At 45.5% G+C, this 18,838-nt stretch overlaps 2 protein-coding genes across 2 annotated transcripts in view; one reads left to right on the forward strand and one right to left on the reverse strand.

The window, feature by feature from the left end:
* The window catches only part of DNAlig1 (DNA ligase 1), a 28,427-nt gene extending 15,013 nt beyond the window's left edge, over positions 1–13,414 (reverse strand). The window contains exons 1-9 of the mRNA XM_055067812.2: positions 13,272–13,414; positions 12,937–13,050; positions 11,312–11,511; positions 9,910–10,035; positions 7,749–7,826; positions 6,837–7,032; positions 5,077–5,247; positions 2,681–2,918; positions 1,011–1,112 (exon numbers count right to left, since the gene is read on the reverse strand). Coding sequence (XP_054923787.1) covers positions 1,011–1,112; positions 2,681–2,918; positions 5,077–5,247; positions 6,837–7,032; positions 7,749–7,826; positions 9,910–10,035; positions 11,312–11,511; positions 12,937–13,050; positions 13,272–13,291 — 1,245 coding nt within the window. The 5' untranslated portion in view covers positions 13,292–13,414. The remainder of the gene's footprint in view (positions 1–1,010; positions 1,113–2,680; positions 2,919–5,076; positions 5,248–6,836; positions 7,033–7,748; positions 7,827–9,909; positions 10,036–11,311; positions 11,512–12,936; positions 13,051–13,271) is intronic.
* Positions 13,415–13,814: 400 nt separating this feature from the next.
* Positions 13,815–17,240, forward strand: LOC126525727 (uncharacterized). The gene is made up of 2 exons (XM_050173650.3): positions 13,815–15,095; positions 16,499–17,240. Exons 1-2 carry the CDS (start codon positions 13,995–13,997, stop codon positions 16,991–16,993), a joined length of 1,596 nt encoding a protein of 531 aa, XP_050029607.1. The 5' UTR covers positions 13,815–13,994; the 3' UTR covers positions 16,994–17,240.
* The last annotated feature ends 1,598 nt before the right edge of the window (positions 17,241–18,838 follow it).

An 18,838-nucleotide genomic window follows, 5' to 3' on the forward strand; every position in this document is an offset into this window, starting at 1 on the left:
TCGGCTGCATACAGAGTTCTTGAATGCGTTTTTTTATAGCCACTTCACTGATGCTTTCGCAGGGTTTCGGAAACCTGGTACTTCGCCCTTTACCTCTAGATCCGAGAAAAAAAAGAAAGAAAAGTGTGTTTTTTGCATGCATTTATTTTTTCGGACTGCCTGAATTTTCGGACGTTTTTACGTTCCCTAGAGGGCCCGAAAAATCGGTCGTTGACTGTATATATGGCATTCGTTCGAAACTCTGTTCTCATTAATTTCACGGTATTAAGTTGATATTTAGAAGAGAAAATCAAGGTCAATGTTGCTCTTCTTGAAGTGCTCGCATCAGTGTGACGTAATGGATTTCGAAGTTGTTACTTTTTTTCATAGTATTTCAGCCCTTGTGGCTAAGCCAAAGTTTCGCTCTATTAGAACACATTGTAGAGCAGTTATTTTTACCAATGAAAAGTTTACTAGGCCCGAGCCGACACTGCCGAAACCCTCAATGTTGCAATGGGCTGCTAATGGAAGTTCAGGGTGACGTCACCACAAGCGTAAAGAGTTCATAGGCCCAGTCAGGCTGTCCATAACAGCTTATAGTCAATGAACCTTTCCAGAATATGTTCGTTCTGGGAAATAAAAATAATTGTTTCTCTTTTGTGTCTTTTTTGGCTCAACAAGCATCATTCTCAGAGTGAAAAGTGTTTTTTTTTTTTTTGTAGAGGGTAGAAGGCACTGTAGAAGGATAATTTACTAATTTACCAACAATGCCCAAATAATTTTTCTATTTATTCTATTTATTGTCCCTTTAACAGACTGCAAAATTCTCTACTACAATTCTGGCAAAAATTGAGTCACCTAACACCATTTTCGCAAAGCCATCTGGCTCGTGACAGAGGTACTTCATCAGGAGAATCAGAACCCGCATCCTGCAGGCATGACTACGCTTTTCATGCATACCTTTACACTGCAAGGCATCTATGTGATGTTGCAGTGAGTTCTGCAGAATTTCAGAGGCAGGCGTTACGTACCGAGTTTCCCGTCATCTCCGCAATTGCACGCAACTTGGTAAAGACGTGCGACAGCATCAGCGGCGGCGGTGGGAACAGCACCCGTTGTTGGCTGCGGCTGCTCTGCAAGCGTTGAAAAATGTACATTGAATGTGACCAGCTGTATAAAGTACAACCTCGTTGATGCAATGCCGTTACATACGAATTTCAGCACCAACGTTTGTGGTTGGGAACACAAAAAAATGACTCTACACAGTTACACTTCTTTTTTTACCGGTTCACAAGTTCCTGGGAAACGCTACGTTTCGGAACCAACGTTCAGTACATCGCTACACTGCTATTGTACGATACGTTTTCCGGCCGCTACATCCGATGTAGACGAGAGAAAAGCCGCAAGGCACGAGCGATCTACAACAGCAGCCACCCGCCACAGCGGCTTCACCGCAATACTCGCCCGCCCGTCTCGCGTGAGAATGGCGGTGTGTACTCAGTTTCCTATTGCTGTACCAGGAAATCTCCTCCCTGGTCATTGCACGCCACAGTCACAGCTATCACTGCAAACCTTGTTGCAACAAGCATCTCCGTCCATCTGTTTCAGAGTGCATTGAGCGTAAGATCGTTGGAAGCGTACCGCAGGCTTTTAACAGGCGATGACTTAAAACGTGCCGCCGTTCCCTGTAGAAGGCAGTGCGAAGTGAATGTAATGTTTCACTCTGGCGGCATCGTATTCCGGCGTCGCGCTCACCAGTATGATTTCGTTTCAACTACACTAGGCAATAGGAAAATGAGAATGTGTCTCCCAGGTTGCATGGGCCAAGCCAGTTGCCAGTCAAAGCTGTCCAGTCAAAGTAATAGTCAGACGTCCATTAATTTAACCCCCTGATGAGGCCGACGAAACTTATAAAATTATCTGGCAGGCTGAATTAAACAAGATTCATAAAATATGCCAAAGCACACCCTTGATTCATTTGGCAGTGTTTGCCAGATTATAACAGGTCTCCGAATCAAACGTGTGCCTGCTTTCTGTGTCCGAAATAGAAAACTAATGTAGAAATGACACTGAAACTTTTAAACAAAAAAATCTAATGGGAGCCCCATTTTTTAGCAAAAAGAATGGGCAAGGGTCTACATGTGGGACAGAACGGCAGTCAGTTTCCTAAAGTAATCTTCGCCTCAGTACATCTGTATCATGCAGTAAAGCATACAAACACTGCGAAGGCAGTTTTCGTATCGTCTGATTGCGCAGCACAGGCTATTTCCAGCCAAACTGTCTTGAAGAAAGAAAAAAAAATAAGAGCGTGTTAGAATTGTGTAAATACCATAATTAGACATTGTGAGCTATGATCATTGCTTGAAAGCTTTCCTAGAGCAAGCCAGCAGGCTGAAAATAGGCGTTCAATGCATTTACTCTCCCATAAGCTCCGTCAAGACAGACGCTACCACTAAAGAGATTGCTATTGGGGTCACCATAGGGATCGGGCACATGTATGCTGACTGGTCAAGTTTGGATTATCTGGCACAGGTCAATTTTAGGATCGAAATAACGATAGTTTGAGCCCACAGAAAGTAGTGGACACCAGCCGGGACCTTTGGGCAAGAACCAATTAACCAAAACATCAAATTAACTGGAGTCTACTGCAATATGTGTGGAAATTCTACAACGTCGAAACTGTACCAAGCAGTGTCCTTACCTCTGCAACAAGGCCAAGGTCGCCTTTGGCTGTGGCTTCGGCCCGCACTTTGTCTGGAGTACGCCCCGTGGCCTCGGCGAGCGCCTTGACCAGCAGTGACTCGCCAATGCCCAACTCAAGACCTTGGTAGTCCGGTGCGATCTTGTTGAGGCAGAGGTAGACGGCACTCAGCAGGTCGTCGGGTGACAGGATCAACACCGAGCGGAGGAAGTTGCTCAAAACTTCCATAATGCGAAGCCTGGGAGAAGACGACGATAGAGGAAGGAAAAAAAAAAAACAAAATGGTGGAAGTTCAAGCTCAAACTTAGGTGAGAATGCCCCTGTCCACCTAACCACAGCAAAATAACTGTAGGAAAACTTGTAACAATGCTTTACCGATTTTGCACCTCGCACTTCAACATATAAGCCCAATAAAAACGATAATGAGTAATCGTTTACAGATAACTCTACAGAGCTGTTTACACAAGAGATCCGTTAGTTGTACAGTGGAACCTCGTTGATACGATTCGGTTTCGTATAATTTCCCGGCTCCAAAGTTTGCAAATGAGAACACAGAACAAATGACCATTTACAGTTATGCTTCTTTTTGCCGGTTAGTACGTTCTCGCAAAACCCAATCTTTCGGCACCAATGTTGAGTACATCTACAAGCTGCGATTGTATGACACATTCTCCGGCTACTAGATCCCACTTGATCAAGAAAAGGTGAGAGGCACGCACGATGAAGAGCAGCAAGTGCCTGCGACAGCAGCTTCAACAGAGTACTTGCGCATCCGTACGTGTCCCGCGAAAAAACTGGCGTGCAATAAGTTTCCTCTTCCGGTACCAGCTAATCTCCTCGCGGGTCATCGCACGTTACACTCACAGCCATTGCCGCCAACCTTATTGCGATGAGCATCTTCAATCTGTTTCATACAGCGTGTTGCGTAGTGCCAACAGAAGTGTGCTGCATGCTTTTAATACACGATAAACCAAACGCGCCACCGTTCCCGGCAGCAGGCAGCGCGAAGTGAGCAACAAGTTTCACTCTGGCGACACAGTGCTACTCCTTGGCGTCTCAAAGCACTACACCGTGGTAAAACGACAAAATGCATTGCTGCCCACTCAGAAACCACTAGCTCGACGCATGTAGTCTCAACGCTGCAATGATTCGTGCAACGCTTCATATTACGTACACGTCAACTGTGGTCGAGCCTACTAAATTTTTCTGTGACTTCTAAGTCGTATGTTTTTCCGGTTAGTACGTATTTTCTCGCATATTCTTCAAGAACGTACAAACTAGGTTCTACTTTATGTAGTTATTAGCTTGAAGTTTTACATGCACCCTTTCTTTTTACCTAAGGCTCGTTGGATTGTTTCCCGTTTCAAGGGCTGTAACTAAGCATCCAGGCTACACACAGACTCACAACACATACAAGAATACAGTAACTTCTATCACCCATGTTGTTAACTCACAGTGAGTGTGTATGTTGCATTTGTACTGCAGATTAATCAGCAGCGCATAATAGACTAGTAATAAACGCAACAAAGCAGGCACTAACCATTCACTAACATTTGTTCAAACTTTACTTTTAAGCACTCGAAACAACCACCTCACCTTATCGTGAATGTCCTTATAAACACCTAACTTGCACCATTTGATGTTCTGCAACACAAACGACCACATACTTGAAAGCAAGAGTAAAGCTTGTGCTAATGATAGCCTTGTCAAGACCATAAATCAGAGATTCTAGCAAAAATTATTCGAGGGAACTGACTCTATAGTTTCTATGAGCACAGCAAGTATGATGGTTCAACCAGCATGGAAATCATAGGTTGTGAATGATTTCGCCTAACTTAGTCCTTGCTTCAAGCGGCTTTGTGACTTGACAAATTGATCATCTTCTACAAGATATTCCTCTACTAATGCAACAATCTGCAACGATTATGCACGTGCACAGAGACTTCTTTTTCTTTATGCCTCTGGAAAAATATGACCACTCGGATATTTAGAAAGAAAAACTGTCATAAATAAAACCACAAGAATGTCTGAATCTACAAGAATGAAAGACTAGGCAAATTCATGCACTAGCAATCATTCACAAGGTAGCTGAACGAATGCAATACCAGATTTTTCCCAGTAATATTTTGCAGGAAGCTCTGTTACGTACGTGGAAATATACAGTAATTTTAATCGTCATATTTGGTGAGCTTAGTGAGTGTGCATGTTGCATGTACATTGCACAACGAGTTACGTTGCCAAATGAGGTTCGTTTGAAAAAAAAAAGAAACACTTGCTTTTTTAGGCTCAGACAACCACCTGAAACCCAACCAATTAGCTCGAACTAGGATTCCGTTCTAGTTAATCTTACATTCGCGTTACCGTCCTCAGGACGGTGCAGCAACTTGCAAACCTACCTGCCCGAGATGCCGTCGATCTTGTCCAAGGTGATGGCAAGGGCAAGGTATGGCACCTTGGCACCTTTCTTCCAGCAGGCGTCTTCCACGGGGTCGTAGTTGGCCTTGCTAGGGTCGTAGTCACATGTCACAGCAGACGATTTCTGGTCTGACTTTGAAGACGTGAAGGCACTGTTCAAGAGAAAGAGTAAGCCGATCTTGCTGTGACTGAGCAATTTTACTAACTAATCAATTAATTAGCCGAGGTTTAACATCCCAAAGCAACACATGTGGCATGAAGTACAACGCAGTGAAAAGCTCCGGATTGATTTTGAACACCCACGTTTCTTTCCTGCATGCACATAAAGTACAGTACATGAACATTTTTACATTACGGTCCATAAAAATTCAGCAGTGGCAACTGGGAATCAAATGTGCAACCTCATGCTCAGCAGCCATTGAGCCACCGTGGAAAGTCATGAAGCAGACGCATTTCGAAAGAACACTCAAGGCAAATATTAGGTCTATCTAAAACAGTAAATTAGTGTTCCAAACTGTATCTGAAGCTCACAATTTGGGCCCATGTGCCAGAAGACAAAAACAGAGCAACAAAACAAAAAAAGAGAATGACAGCTTTCTCTGTTATTTCTTTTTGTCTGTCTGTCTTCTGGAACTTTGGACATATTCATGAACCTTTATGAAGTAGCCCAACTTTCAGTTTTACATGCTCAAAGCATCTTTTTTAACCGATAACTTTCGTGAGCACTAGAACGGTATAAATGCCAGATAGGAATGACGATGCCAAGTGTGAAATATGATACAGTAGGCCCTCGTTAATTTGACTTTGGTTAATTCTATCCCAGCCCAAGGTCCCAGTCAGCACCCATGCATTTCAATGAGCCCAAACCTTCGTTATTTCAATCATAAGGTTAACCTTCGTCGGATAATTAGAACTTGACTAGTAAGCACACACGTGTCTGAGCCTCATGGTGACCCCAGTAGTGACCCCTTTAATGGCAGAGAGTGCCTCGGCAAAGCTTAAGGGGCAGTGAAAGCGTTGAACGTGTCGTTGCTTGCCTAAAACGCCCATTTTTAGCCCCCCCTAGGAAGATTTTCAAGTAATAACCGTAGCTCGCAATGCCTGGTTACGGTATGGACGCGATTCTAACGGCTGCTTTTTTTTTAAAAAGAAATTTGGGCTGAAAATTGCCTGTATGGTGCAATCAGAAACGAACACAAAACCACCTTTGTAGTGTTCGTATGCTTTGCTGCATAACACAGACGTGTTGCGACGAAGCTAACTTTAAAATCCCACGTGGCTAAGTTGACTGCAAGAGACTGGACCACTATCGTGCAACAATGTTTTGCTAAAAGATCAGGTGCGCATTAGATCCATACTTTGTTTAGGAGCTTTACTGTCATTTTTATGTTATTTTCTACTTTGGACACATAGAAAGTGGGCACGCGTCAGGCAACTACGGCCAAATGAGTCGGCAGTGTGTTTCTTCTTCAGTTTAACCTCCACCGGATAATTCAAACAGTTTTGTCAGTCCTGTCAGGATCGAATTAATGGAAGTTGAGTGTAGGTATTACAGTAAGGTCAACAAAATTGTTCCGTTTACAATTGGTAAATTTCAGTCGACAAAGCAAGCCCTTTTACCAATCCAGCCACAGCATACGCTGGTAATTACAGGGGAAAAAAGAAAGCACGAATTTTTCTGCCATATCACTGCCAATACAGCAGCTTTCTATGAACAGTAGTCACACCCAACAACACTCACAAGTTTTGGAGCTTCTTCCCGGCTACGGCCTGCGGCTTTTCTTTGGCCTTCTCGTCCTTCGGAGACGAGGGCTTGGACTTCTTAGATGGCTTCTCGTCCTTGAGTTCTTCTTTCTTTGGTGGCGAGGCTTTTGTTACTTTCTTTTTGTCCAATTGTTCGTTCTCTTCTTTTTCCTTTTTTGGCTCCACTTTTTCATCTGCAATAAAAAGCCACAACAATCCAGAATTAACCTCACGCACTTTTACAAGAGGCTACCAAGTCTACAATGTAATAAAGTCGAACTTCATTACTATAAAGTCGCATAAGACATGAAAATACCTTCGTTATATCCAATATTTGTTTTAACTATAGCATGAATGCAGCGCAAAGCACCAAAGTGCGAGAAAATAGGTGAGTGGTTAGCAGAAAAAGCTAAAAACACAAGCAGTGAACTTATACCAACTTGCCAAAATCACTATAGTTTAACCACGCACGCTGATACCGGCAGTAAAAAAATAAAATTGTATAAAACAGCCATCAAGTGTATGCGATGGTTTTGTTAAATCCAAACTGTACTAATGAAAAGAACCCGTCCAAGTGGGTGTTGGAGCCGGATTCGTTGTGGCCGCTAGAGGAACCAAAATGCCGTTTGCAGGAATCCCTCGTCTACAAAGACAAACCCGGCGGCGCAGACATCTATAATTCGACATCTCATGCCCGAGCCAGTCAGTGAAAACAGAGAGTGTCGACAAAGTTCATTGTGGAGTGCATATGGGGGCCAGGAGGCCTTTCGAATTCTTGAAGCATAGTAGTGATCTGCTACTCTATTGAAATAAAGCACGATAAACCAAAGTTTATATTTACTTCGTTGTATTAGATAATCCATTACATCAAAGTCTGACTGCAAGGAGGGAGACTAAGTTCAGTGCTTGCCTGCTTCAGGTGTAGACTCGGTCTCCATCTCCTCCTGTTTAGGCGACGCAGCTGGCTCTGTCTTGGCTTTCTTGTTGTCTGCAACCAAGACAATTCATGCACTACATGACTTACTGGATGTACCTACAATGTTCTGCCCATGGTGGGCAGCAGGGGAAATGCCTCCCACTGCTCCAATTGACCACCTGACCGTGCGTGGGGGTACTTGGCAATAACAATGGTTGATTTGGTTAAAATTTTTCATTCCTTCTTTTTCCACAATCCTTAGGTGTCCATTAATCGTGTGGGGAAATATTAGTGAGAAACGCAAGTAGAGGCTGAGAAAAACTGCCCTTTTCTAGTGAACTATCGACAAAAATCAGGTAGAAAATCAGGCTTCGGGAGGTGCCATCACACTGCGAATCGCAATGCTTTATTTGTTGATTCAATGCCACCAATCTTACTACCAACTTATATAGAAGAGCTGGGAGCTTGAGATAGCCACAGCAGCAGTGAGGCTGTATTTTGCCATGCAAAAATAAAAGCCATAGAAGCAAAGGAAAAAAGGAAACGGCAAGCACTCTTATTGGCTGATGCAAATTTTCTATCATCATCACCATCATTTATTGTACCCTTAAAGCTCCTTGCAGGTATTACATGGGGCGGGGGGGGAGAGACAACATTTGAAGAATGTTGGCGAACATCACTCATGTGAGTTGTGAAGAACGAAACATTAATAATAAAGCTCCGAGTGAGTAAATGACTCAATTAAAAATAAATAAAATACTAGACAAAAACATTACATATATAACAAGCTCTGAATGTTGGATAGACATTATGGGTGGACAACGTTCGATAAATGTTAACGTACATCAAACATGTTGAGTTGTTACAAGAACGATGGATTAATATAAAAGCTATGACTGGCACACGTTTTGCCCACATTATGAAAGCAGTGCATTCTTTTCTTTCGGTGATGCTTAGCAATTGCAGTAGGCTACATTACTGGTCCATGTTTTTTTTACTAATGTGTCCAAAATGCAAAATTATTGAATGTACCATTAAAAATGTCAGAAAGGAAAAGAAAAGGAATGATAAAAAGAAGTTTACTCGCATGTGTACTCAACACCCCTCCCCCACCCCCTTTTTCGAAAGTTATATATACACACTTCAAAATTTCTTGGGGAGAACCCTGTTGTACCCATCACTTTTTTTCACTAGGCAGTGAAATGCCATGAACTCTAGTTAATTTGAAAAGCAAACACTTCTAACTTGTCACCCGGTTCAAGCAAGACATATTGAGAACTTTATAATGAAATAATAAACAGATAAATGTTAGTTTAGCCACAGGTGTACGGTAATGGATGAAAAAGAGAGAATCAAGACACACACAACATAATTACAGACACAAACACTTACACACATAAATACACATTTACACATACCTACAGACCCACACACCCACATTAAGACACACACACTTGCATGTGCTTGTACGGAAAGTGCCTACCAAGCAGAACACCAGTGCTGCCATTAAAATCAACAGCAACTCTCAGGCTAAGTATTTGCAGCAACTTTTTATGTCTTACTGATAGGACCTGTCACTAACTACCTTGTTACTATGGTAAGCTTGCACACAGCTCGAATTCGGGTGAAAAGGCAGCTTTTCCTGTAAACAGAGGCATTGAGGTTCTGCCTCAGTCGCTCTATAATATTTTTTTTAGAACTGATTTTACATAATGCATGCATGTTTAAAGCTACCATTGTAGTTTGCTGTACTACAAGACATCTGTGTATGTTACCTTGCAGTCATCTGTCGGTGGTGGCATAGTGGAATAATTTTCACTGCGACAATGCTGTCTATAATATCAAACATAGAAGCCAGCCTTGTGGCAAAAGCAGCATTAGGTTAAAGAAAACATGCTTGTACAAAAAGTCTTTAACACTACCACTACTGTTCTACAACTGTTATGAGGGATGAAGGAACATCTAGGCAACCTTCATGTCAGCAACTGTGACAGCTACAGCGGTTCTCTAAGGTACACTAGTTTCTATGGGTCATCTTGGGACATCTCAAGAAATAAAACAATTCAAAGCAAGTACAACAGTTTTAAAATAATAATTATTTAAAAAAAAGAAAAAGCAGAGCAGAGAAAACTATTTATCTTTCCTCCTTGCTCACCCTGTGGAGAAGAAGCCTGTGCAGGTAATGGCTCTTCCTCCGAAGCTGCCTCAGTCTTCGGTCTCTTGGTGCCGGACTCTGTGGACAGCCGGTTGGGCTCGGGACTACGCTTGGCGGTCTTGCGAGCTGTGAAATAAAGGCTATACATGAGTGAAAACTTATTTATTTCGCAACACTGCAGGCCAATGCGGCCCAAGCAGGAGTGGGATTACATGAGTAGGATGCCATGAGAGAGAGAAAAGAAGAAAAAACACATCATGCACACATTTGGCGAAACACTACAAAAGCACAGAAATAATCAGTAACTCGTATGACAAATGGATCAGCAATTCTCACAACAAATTCAAACAAGACATGTGCAGTTCAAGGGCTTCAAAATTAGTTGCCTTGAACACAAATTATGTACAAACCAAATTTCAGCATTCTACCAAAAAAATAATGACGTCAGTCTCAATACCCTCACCTCCCAGTCTCCCGGCAACACAGAAACTAACTACTTTCACAAAGACGTCAGATTCCAAACCGAAGTAGAAAGCACAACGGCTATGATACTGGTGGTCCACGTGTCTGGTGACGGATGACATCCACCGCCGTGGCCGTGAGTGGAACTGGGTAACGATCCCAGGGCTAGATCTAGCACATGTACACAGATACAAAAGAATGCGAACAGGAGGACAGTCGCTGCTGTAGCTCCAATGGACAGTTTTAGTTTAACATTAGCGTAATATATGCACTCCCCCTCAGCAAACGAACTTTGCGAAAAGCGAGTTTTAGTATAGCCTGGTAGCGTTGTTTGCACCCCTGGAGCGCTATTCAATTATGCTTTAAATTTCACATACATGACGCACATTAGGCGATTTTATCTATTCGCCAAGCTTTCTGTGCGCATGCGAAAAAGCACAAGTAGCGCAATGACAGCCGGGCACGTGTCGTATTTGTACTTTCCATGCCTTTCCAACCACAGTGCACGCATTTTGGATTGCATTATTTGAAAAGCAGTGGCACCCCGCTTCGCTGAGTACAGTGAGAAATCTGCACGGGACCACGTGGTGTAGCATAAACGATGGCGCATTTTTGTCCAAACCTGCCGAGGCAAAGAGTGCGATGGAGGTGAATCCCGCCCTCGTGACAGTAGCTCCTTCGGAATAGCTGCATCATCTAATAATAAATGAAAGATGAGGCAACCGTTTATGGCTGTTAGTAGAATTTTGCGCCACTGTCATTGTCTCCGCTATTGTGAGCAGCTTCGTGCCAATGTTTTAATGAACTCTCACAGTGTTGGACTGTGCCATCCCACTTTACTATGAGTGCCTTAGAGCTCCTCTGCTTTGAACAAAATAGCACTTATAACGAAGTCAATTTCCTTTACACATAGCTTTGTTACATTGAGAGTTCACCATGCCTGTTCTTCGTTTGATGATAGTCGTCTCTTGGACGGGTTCCTCAGACTTGGCAGGTGGCGGGGACGGGGTCTTGCTGCTAGACGGAGCAGCTGGCTCCTCATCCTTCTCTGGCGCTGCTTCCTTCTGATCTGTTTCCTCATCGCTGTCGCTGATCATGCGAATGCGCCTCCGCGAGGGCGCCTTCACAGGGGAGGCATGCCTGCATGCAGAACACAATACTAGTACAGAAGCGATTAAATGTGAGCCGGTTGGATTGATGTGGCTGCATAAGAATGCTGGTCTGGCTGGTCCAGTCGGCATATGCACCTTTATCACATTTGGAACTGCTGCAACTGCTAGTTCTTCTGCTTATTATCGTGCTTCTTTGTTCTTTTTAATTCCTTCAGTGAACTGTTGAAACACCTTCCTTCAGCAGACGCCTTCCCACCTGCTATACCCCTGCCACACAGAGCACTTTCAATTGCCATCGTGCCCCAGTGGAACTGAATTTCGCTGTTGAAATTGGCTCCCTTCCCCTACTTGCACAGAGGAGTCAATCACAATCAACAAATATGATAGCAATTGAAAAGTGTCCTGTGGTCCTGGGGTAATATATTCAACTAGTGCCTCAATTGCTTGTAGGTACTACTGTGCCCCTGGGATTATGGCAAATCCTGGTGGGACAGCCTGCAAGGTGGAGCAAAGTTCATGAAAAAGAACAATTGACATCCACCCAAATGTAACAGGAAGCTACAAAGGAAGCCCTTATGGATTTTCCTTTGTAGCTTTGTGCTACAGTCGTGTGGATGACAAGTATTCTTTTTTCGTAATGGCATCATGTAAGCATCAGCAAAAGAAGTATACATGCATCTCATTTTTATCCTCCTTTGTTTCGTGCTCTTAGTTCCTGATTCATCGATTTCGTCTCTTAAGTTTAGACACGCAAACATGCGTCCCACTGAAAACATAGAAACTCGCACAGAGAACACCCCTAACAACCCTCGATTATTGCTAGAAATAAGGCATAGTTGAAAGAGACACTCCGTGTGTGTCAGTGATACATTGTTCCCATGTCTCGTGTCTGCAACAGGGATGGACAGCCCGATTTGTAATGAAAGTCGCTGCCCATTCTTCAACACAGCGTGTCAGCAAGGGCAACGATTATTAATAGTGAGTTCTTCTGTGCAGCAGGGTAGGGTGGTGGCATATGACACAAGATTCCAGCATACTATTCATGTTCACGCCCAACAGGGACGTTATATTATGCTGCAACATCCACTCCGTGCAGTACATGATTACGCCATCCTGCCACCACGTACAGATTTTTATTCATCACTCTAGTTTTCTTATGCGCTACCAATATTCCAAACTGTATCTTGCTCGTGTTTGCCGCGACAATCAGCACCCTCTCAGCACTGTCTTCATTTACCTACGAGTAAGTATTGATCGCGTTTACCAATGTCTTCACCATGAGCGCACTAACAGCAAACATCATGCTCCCGAAGCACGGTGTTTATACAGCGATGCGAGGACAGCAAACGAGGCCGTCCGTCGCCTGTAGCAGCGTAAAACGACAGGACTCAGTGCTCCGCGGTATCCGAAACCTTGGCGGTCCCCTAGCCAACATCAAAGAGCTGTCTCTCACCCGTTGACGTCTTTTACGTCGACGTCTTTCTCGGGCGACGGCGAGGCAGCCGCGGGGGGCTCCTTCTCGGTCTTTGTGCTCGATGAAGCCGGCGCCGAAGTCTTGAAGAACGATCTGCGGGAACAAACGGCCAACCAATGCCGATCGCAGCGATTAATTCTCGGCTTGCTGCAAGTGGAGGAGGCGGCGACGACGCAACGCCACAAGCCAGCTCGAGAAGAGCACGTCCAAAGAGCTCGGACGGTCGCGCCCATCATTTCTTTTTTATTGGCGCCCGAAAACCGAGCGAACCGAGGCGTCTGGCCTCGGCCCGCCCGACGGACAGCGCTACTTACGATATCTTCTTCTGCGACATGTCTTTAGAATAAGTGTCTTCGCCCCCTATCCTCAACGGCAGTACAGGCTGGGGACCGCGACAAGGCGTAAACAGAGCAGCAGGACAGGTTCTCCAAATTCAAACACAGGTACACCATCAAGCGCAGCGAACTACGCGAGAAAACAACCGAGATCGCGCCAAAAATGCCACGTGATGTCAATAGCTGATACTGAGTCGTTGCAAGTTAATTGCCGTATGCAACAAATATCAATTAAAATTCGCACTATCAAAATGTATAATTCCCGACGTAATTATTCAAATACATAAACGCATTCTTAAATATCTTAAAGAACTGTATCTAGAGTTTTTTTGCAAAGGCGAGAGGTAGCAAAAAAATTCAAAGCTCGGTTTAAACAACATTTGTCTGGCTACAGAAAGAATACTTTATTCAGATCATCAAAGTATGTCTGTAGTTTATTAACAAGTGCCGCCATAGCCAGCTTAAGTAAGTTTTTTTTCTAGCAAGGACACCGTTATCAATCATTAGGGGGCAAACCGCCAGTAGGTCGCACCAAAGTTGGCAACAAAAACTTTCTTTCCAACATGGCGGCGCACATGTGCCTGTCCTTTTGTCACGTTTTGCTGGCGGTGCGTGCTTCAATTCCGTGAAAGTCGCCCGTTTTCGGTGTCCTTGCTGGCGCGCCGTAGTGCGCGCCGCTGAGACGGAAAACGAAAATACGAAATGACTTCGATCGGCGAGCCTTTCGTGCTCGCCACAGTCACGAACGAAGCGGACGCGTTTCGCGACTTCTGCGTGCAACCGGGACCCTCGGACTCGTCCGTGATCGTGACGCACGGCCAGCTGTCGGCCTCCCTCGTGGAACTCGAGGGGCGCCCGTTCAAGATCAGGATGTGGCACACGTCGCACGCCGAACCTTTCACGTGCCCCGTCGTGTACGACGCGCTCCGGTCCAGGTACGTGGCCGCGAGCCGCAAGAGTCTGCTGATCCTGCCGCCTCAGGATGCCTCCGGCGATACGGACGAGACACGTGAGCGCATCGCCGTTCCGGACCGCGTTTTCTCGGTCCTGCACCGAAGCGGCGGCGAACCCCTGATCGTGTTGGACAGCGGTGTCTGCCTGACGCTAACGGATCTTCAGGGGTCCGGCAAACGTTCTCGCTCGAAGAAGCTGCGCGTGTGCGGCGAGGACGAGCAACTGGTCGCCGTCCGAGCGGAGGCGGCCATGGAGACCGGCCGCAACGGGTTGGCGACGTCGCTGCTGTCCGTGTCGGTCGCCGCCAAAGCGGCCGGGCCGTACCGGTGCCGTCTGTTCCGCGTCGGAGAGGCGGCCATCGAACAGATCTCCGAGACTTCGGTCTCCAAAAGCGACAGGCCCCCCGTCTGCCTGTTCGGCGGCGATCTGCTAAGTTTGGGCGAGGACGGATCGCTGTGCGGCCGCAAGCTGCCGTTGTCGAGCGCCGGCGAAGCGGCTGGCGCGTTCCTGGCGGCCCTGGACGATAGCCGCGTGCTGGTCGGCCTGCGAGACAGGGTTCTGGTGTGGAACGCGAGGTTCGGCACGCTCGAGGTGTCGAGGACTCTGGAGCAGGCGGCGGCGAAGCGGTGGGCGCTGCTCAGAAACGACGTGGCGTGCTTTGTCGTCGCCGGCGGTGCCGGCAACAACAACAACAACGTTATGTGCGTGTCCGTGAAGCTGGGACGGCCTACTCTCTGTCAGGTCGTCGGGCTCGGAGCCAGAGCAGAAGGCACTGTGCCGGCGGCATCTGCGGTCGCCGCGAAAATCAGCGCCGGCGATGCCGGTGGCCTGGTGGAGGAGTTGGCACCGGTGAGCTTGGGAAAGCGGGTGGAAGTGCTTTCGGTTTAGTTGTTGCTACCTGCGATGGCCGAGAGTGATGGTGTTTTTGCACTTTGGGGGGGGGGGGGGGAGAGCGCGGAGGGGGTTCACAGTGACGTCATTTTGTTTACTGATCAGAGGGTATGTTACCTTTGGTTGCCTAGATCATAAGACCTTATGTTTTCCTGATATGTTGCGATTAGACCTCCTTTCGTGTGCCTATTCTCATTCACATGGTGAAAAAGTTGCTCAAGATTGATCAGTGGGATTGAAGAATGACATCCGGGCTTTTGAAGCATGCCCTGCCTCATTTGTATCGTATGAACTTCTCGTGGAGCCATCCTAGCTGACAGCTTAAGATGAGAGCCGATCCAATCAAATCGTTTTTATCGCAACCTCAGCAATGTCAATAACTGCTTCTGCGGTAAAATGGTGTAACACACTTTAGGGGGTCAGTTGACCAGTGACGTGTACATTTGGTTTTTAAGTTAGAAGCCGTTGTAATCTCTGTCTTGAAATCTATAAAAACTTCGTGGCAGCCTTGCCGCTGTGACTTCCATGACTAGGCGTGCACCTGCTAAACATCACCAGGTTTGGGACATAATATCAGGTGGTGAAGGTAGTTGAAAGCAAGGCGAAATATGAAACTTTGTTCAAGCACAAATAGAATAGCTTAATGCAGCAAGTTTCAACTTGCTCTGTGACCGTCATCTTGTAGGGTGTTTTGGCTGCAGCTGCTTTTACATTAGGAGTTAGGTTTAGGAACATCATTGATAGTGCAAGTATGACACCACTTTTGCACTTTACACGAAGCAGCAGCACAAGGCTAATGCTAGTGCATTTTTCACTGTCAAGGTGTATCCTCAATATGCATTTCTCTTAACGCTGCAGCGCAGTGATTTACATACTGATAAGTGCTTATAGTGTTACTTGTTTATCAGCTGCATTTTACCAAGCGCCTATAGCAAAGCACCCGGGGTGGTGATGGCTGATGATGAGTGCATTCCTCTTTGGAATGAGATGGTAACCTGTGTCACCACACGCTAGCCTAGAATTTCAAGTTCTTATGCAACCCTATTATGTCACCATATCTTCTGATTTTTTTCCTTATTGTCCACAATACATGTGTGGTTATAATTTCTTATGGCCATCTTTAAAACTTATTTGTTACTTAGTTTTATTACTTATGGTCAGCTTCCTGGAGGCTGACCACATGCTTATTTACTTCTAGACATATACTTGCAACTTGAGTTCACGGCCCGCTGTTAAAATTAAACAGCAGCCTCTCTGCTACAACACTCTGCATAGGCCACACATGCGTTCGAGATGTTATAGTCAATCAATGTTCCATCACGTCATTCATGATTCCTTTTCTGCTTGTATGTTTCTTGCAGGTTGCCGACACATTGCCGGAACGGGACCTCGTCATGCTAGTGGAACGCCTGTTCCACACGGGTGCCCAGCCCTCGGCCGGCTCCCCAGAAGTCGCCGTCCTTCACAGCCTTCTGCGCTGTCCTCACACATGTGAGATACTTGTGCAGTGCCTTCGTGACTACTTGCACTCAGAACAGGCCACAGCCCTGTTCGTTTATCTAATCAGTGTCCTTGAAAGTTACTCCCTGGCCGACAGGGAGGAAATCCCACTAGAAAAAGTGATTGACTGGTTGTCGTGCCTGTTGGACGCTCACTTCAACCACTGGGCCCTGGACACCGGGCCGCTCGCCATCGGCGATCTGCTAAGGAGACTGTCGGTGGCGGTGTCGCACGTTCAGGAGCTGTTCGGCGACCTCTGCGAGTTGGAGCAATGGTTGATGCTCATCCTCGGCAGAATGGACACGCTCAAATTCGAGGACCCGAGCTTGTACACAATAGAAATCTTGGAAATATGAACCTCGGGAGTGTGGCTTCCTCTCATGGGGGAGGAGAGTCAGTCGCTGTGCCAACAAGCTCGGCCAAGTCCAGTGCTGGATGACCCAGGCACTGGACGTGCAGTAACGCAAAATCTGGCCAGTTTCGGAGCTGGCGGTCGGGACACTGACACCGCGTTTTGGTGACGGTCGCCGCTCGGGATACTACAAGTGCCTTTCGTAGCTCTCAAAGACTGCTGTGAAATAAAGGTGCTTCTCAGAACTTCCACTTGCCGTCGTGTTTGCATCTGTTTGTAGCAGCACCTACTGCGATAGTGCAACAGGTGTCATTATTCCTGCTACCGAAAAGAGGTTGCGGGTTTGATCTCTGTCAACGGAAGTTGCCAATGTGTGGGGTAGAAAAGATGAAAAGTTACACCTGTACTGCGATTGCAGCACACTACCCACATGATGCCCAATGCAATGTGTCAACCTATCACAAAAATTAAAGGCCAGCAGGCTAGTGCCAACTGTGTAATTGGCTGGACTTACAGTAAGGTGTGCATGTCTCTGGATAATTCTCGCAGTAACAACTATGAAGTATCAGTTTACGGTCATTGCTATAGACTAGAAGGAATCAATTTAAAAGTAGGTGGAATGTATAACTGCGAGTCGGCCAAGTTGGAACAGATTCATCTTAAAACTTTTTGTGCGCAAACAAACAGGGACGAAGAATAGGGGCAACACAAGGACGAGCGCTCGTCCTTGTGTTGCCCCTATTCTTCGTCCCTGTTTGTTTGCACACAAAAAGTTTTTAGGTGGAATGGTTGCACACTTTCTGTGCTCTTTCATTTCAACTAGTTGTGTGGGTACAATACAGCATTGAATGAGAAGGGTAACCAAGGTAACGTGGAACCGGTTATTAGTCACAATTGCATGAAGCCAACAGCTAACTGCTGACTTCATATTGTTATATTACAGCATGCCTCACATCTCTAAGTACTGCTATACCATTGCTGTTTTATGCTCGTTTACTGCTGGCAGACCAGCATGGCAGTTGCATGCTGGTTTCCATAAACATTGATTACAAACGTTCAGTAGAGAATGCACAAAATTGCACCCCCCACTCCTGCTTTGCAAACACACTTTTCAACGCACCTTCTTTACGTGTGCACAGTCGTGACATATCCAGTGTAGTTACTGTCCTTATTTGAGAGCAGAGTGGCAAAAAATGGAGAGAGGGTCGTAGTTTCAGGCCTGCGAGTAGTGACGTCATTCAACCGCTGAGGCACTTTATACAACCAGCATCATTGAAAGCCCATCATCCGCCTTTTACAGCAAAGCTGTATATAGCTACTCTCCGGCGGTTGTCTAGGTCCATCCATCTATACAAAATTTTCATCTCTAGTTTCTCACGAATGCTCTGTAGCTCTCAATCTAATGTAGATATCTTGGGGAAAAAAAATACTGAATTTGGCCGCTTAGACAACTCTATCATTACGCCGAGTTTCATTTACTTGTCATAATTAGTTCATTTACAGCGAAGTTGTAAAGGTAACAGAATTCCCATTTGCTATCAACGCATGGCCGTATACGGAAGGAGTATGGTTACAGGAAATGGCTGTAACTATTGTTTTATCAAAACTATCCTAAAACAAATTATATGGCAATTAGCCTTTAAGACGACTCTAACATTACACCAAGTTTCATCTACTTTTCAATATTACATAGTCCACAGTGAAGTTGTAACTATTGTGGAATTCCCGTCTGCCATGCAGCGGTAGTACTTGCACATGCCACTACTTCATAAAAGAATAACAATAAATCACTCCACGGTCAAAAGGTGTATTCGTTCTGTGCCCTTCAATAAGCATAATCATACTAATA

The sequence above is a fragment of the Dermacentor andersoni genome, chromosome 8 (assembly GCF_023375885.2).
Source record: "Dermacentor andersoni chromosome 8, qqDerAnde1_hic_scaffold, whole genome shotgun sequence".
NCBI lineage: Eukaryota > Metazoa > Arthropoda > Arachnida > Ixodida > Ixodidae > Dermacentor > Dermacentor andersoni.

Bases quoted from the DNA above. Each gene is read 5' to 3' on its own strand.
- LOC126525727 (XM_050173650.3), top strand. From the start codon at position 13,995: ATGACTTCGATCGGCGAGCCTTTCGTGCTCGCCACAGTCACGAACGAA. The intron at 15,096-16,498 runs GTGAGCTTGGGA...TGTTTCTTGCAG, and splicing joins TGGTGGAGGAGTTGGCACCG to GTTGCCGACACATTGCCGGA.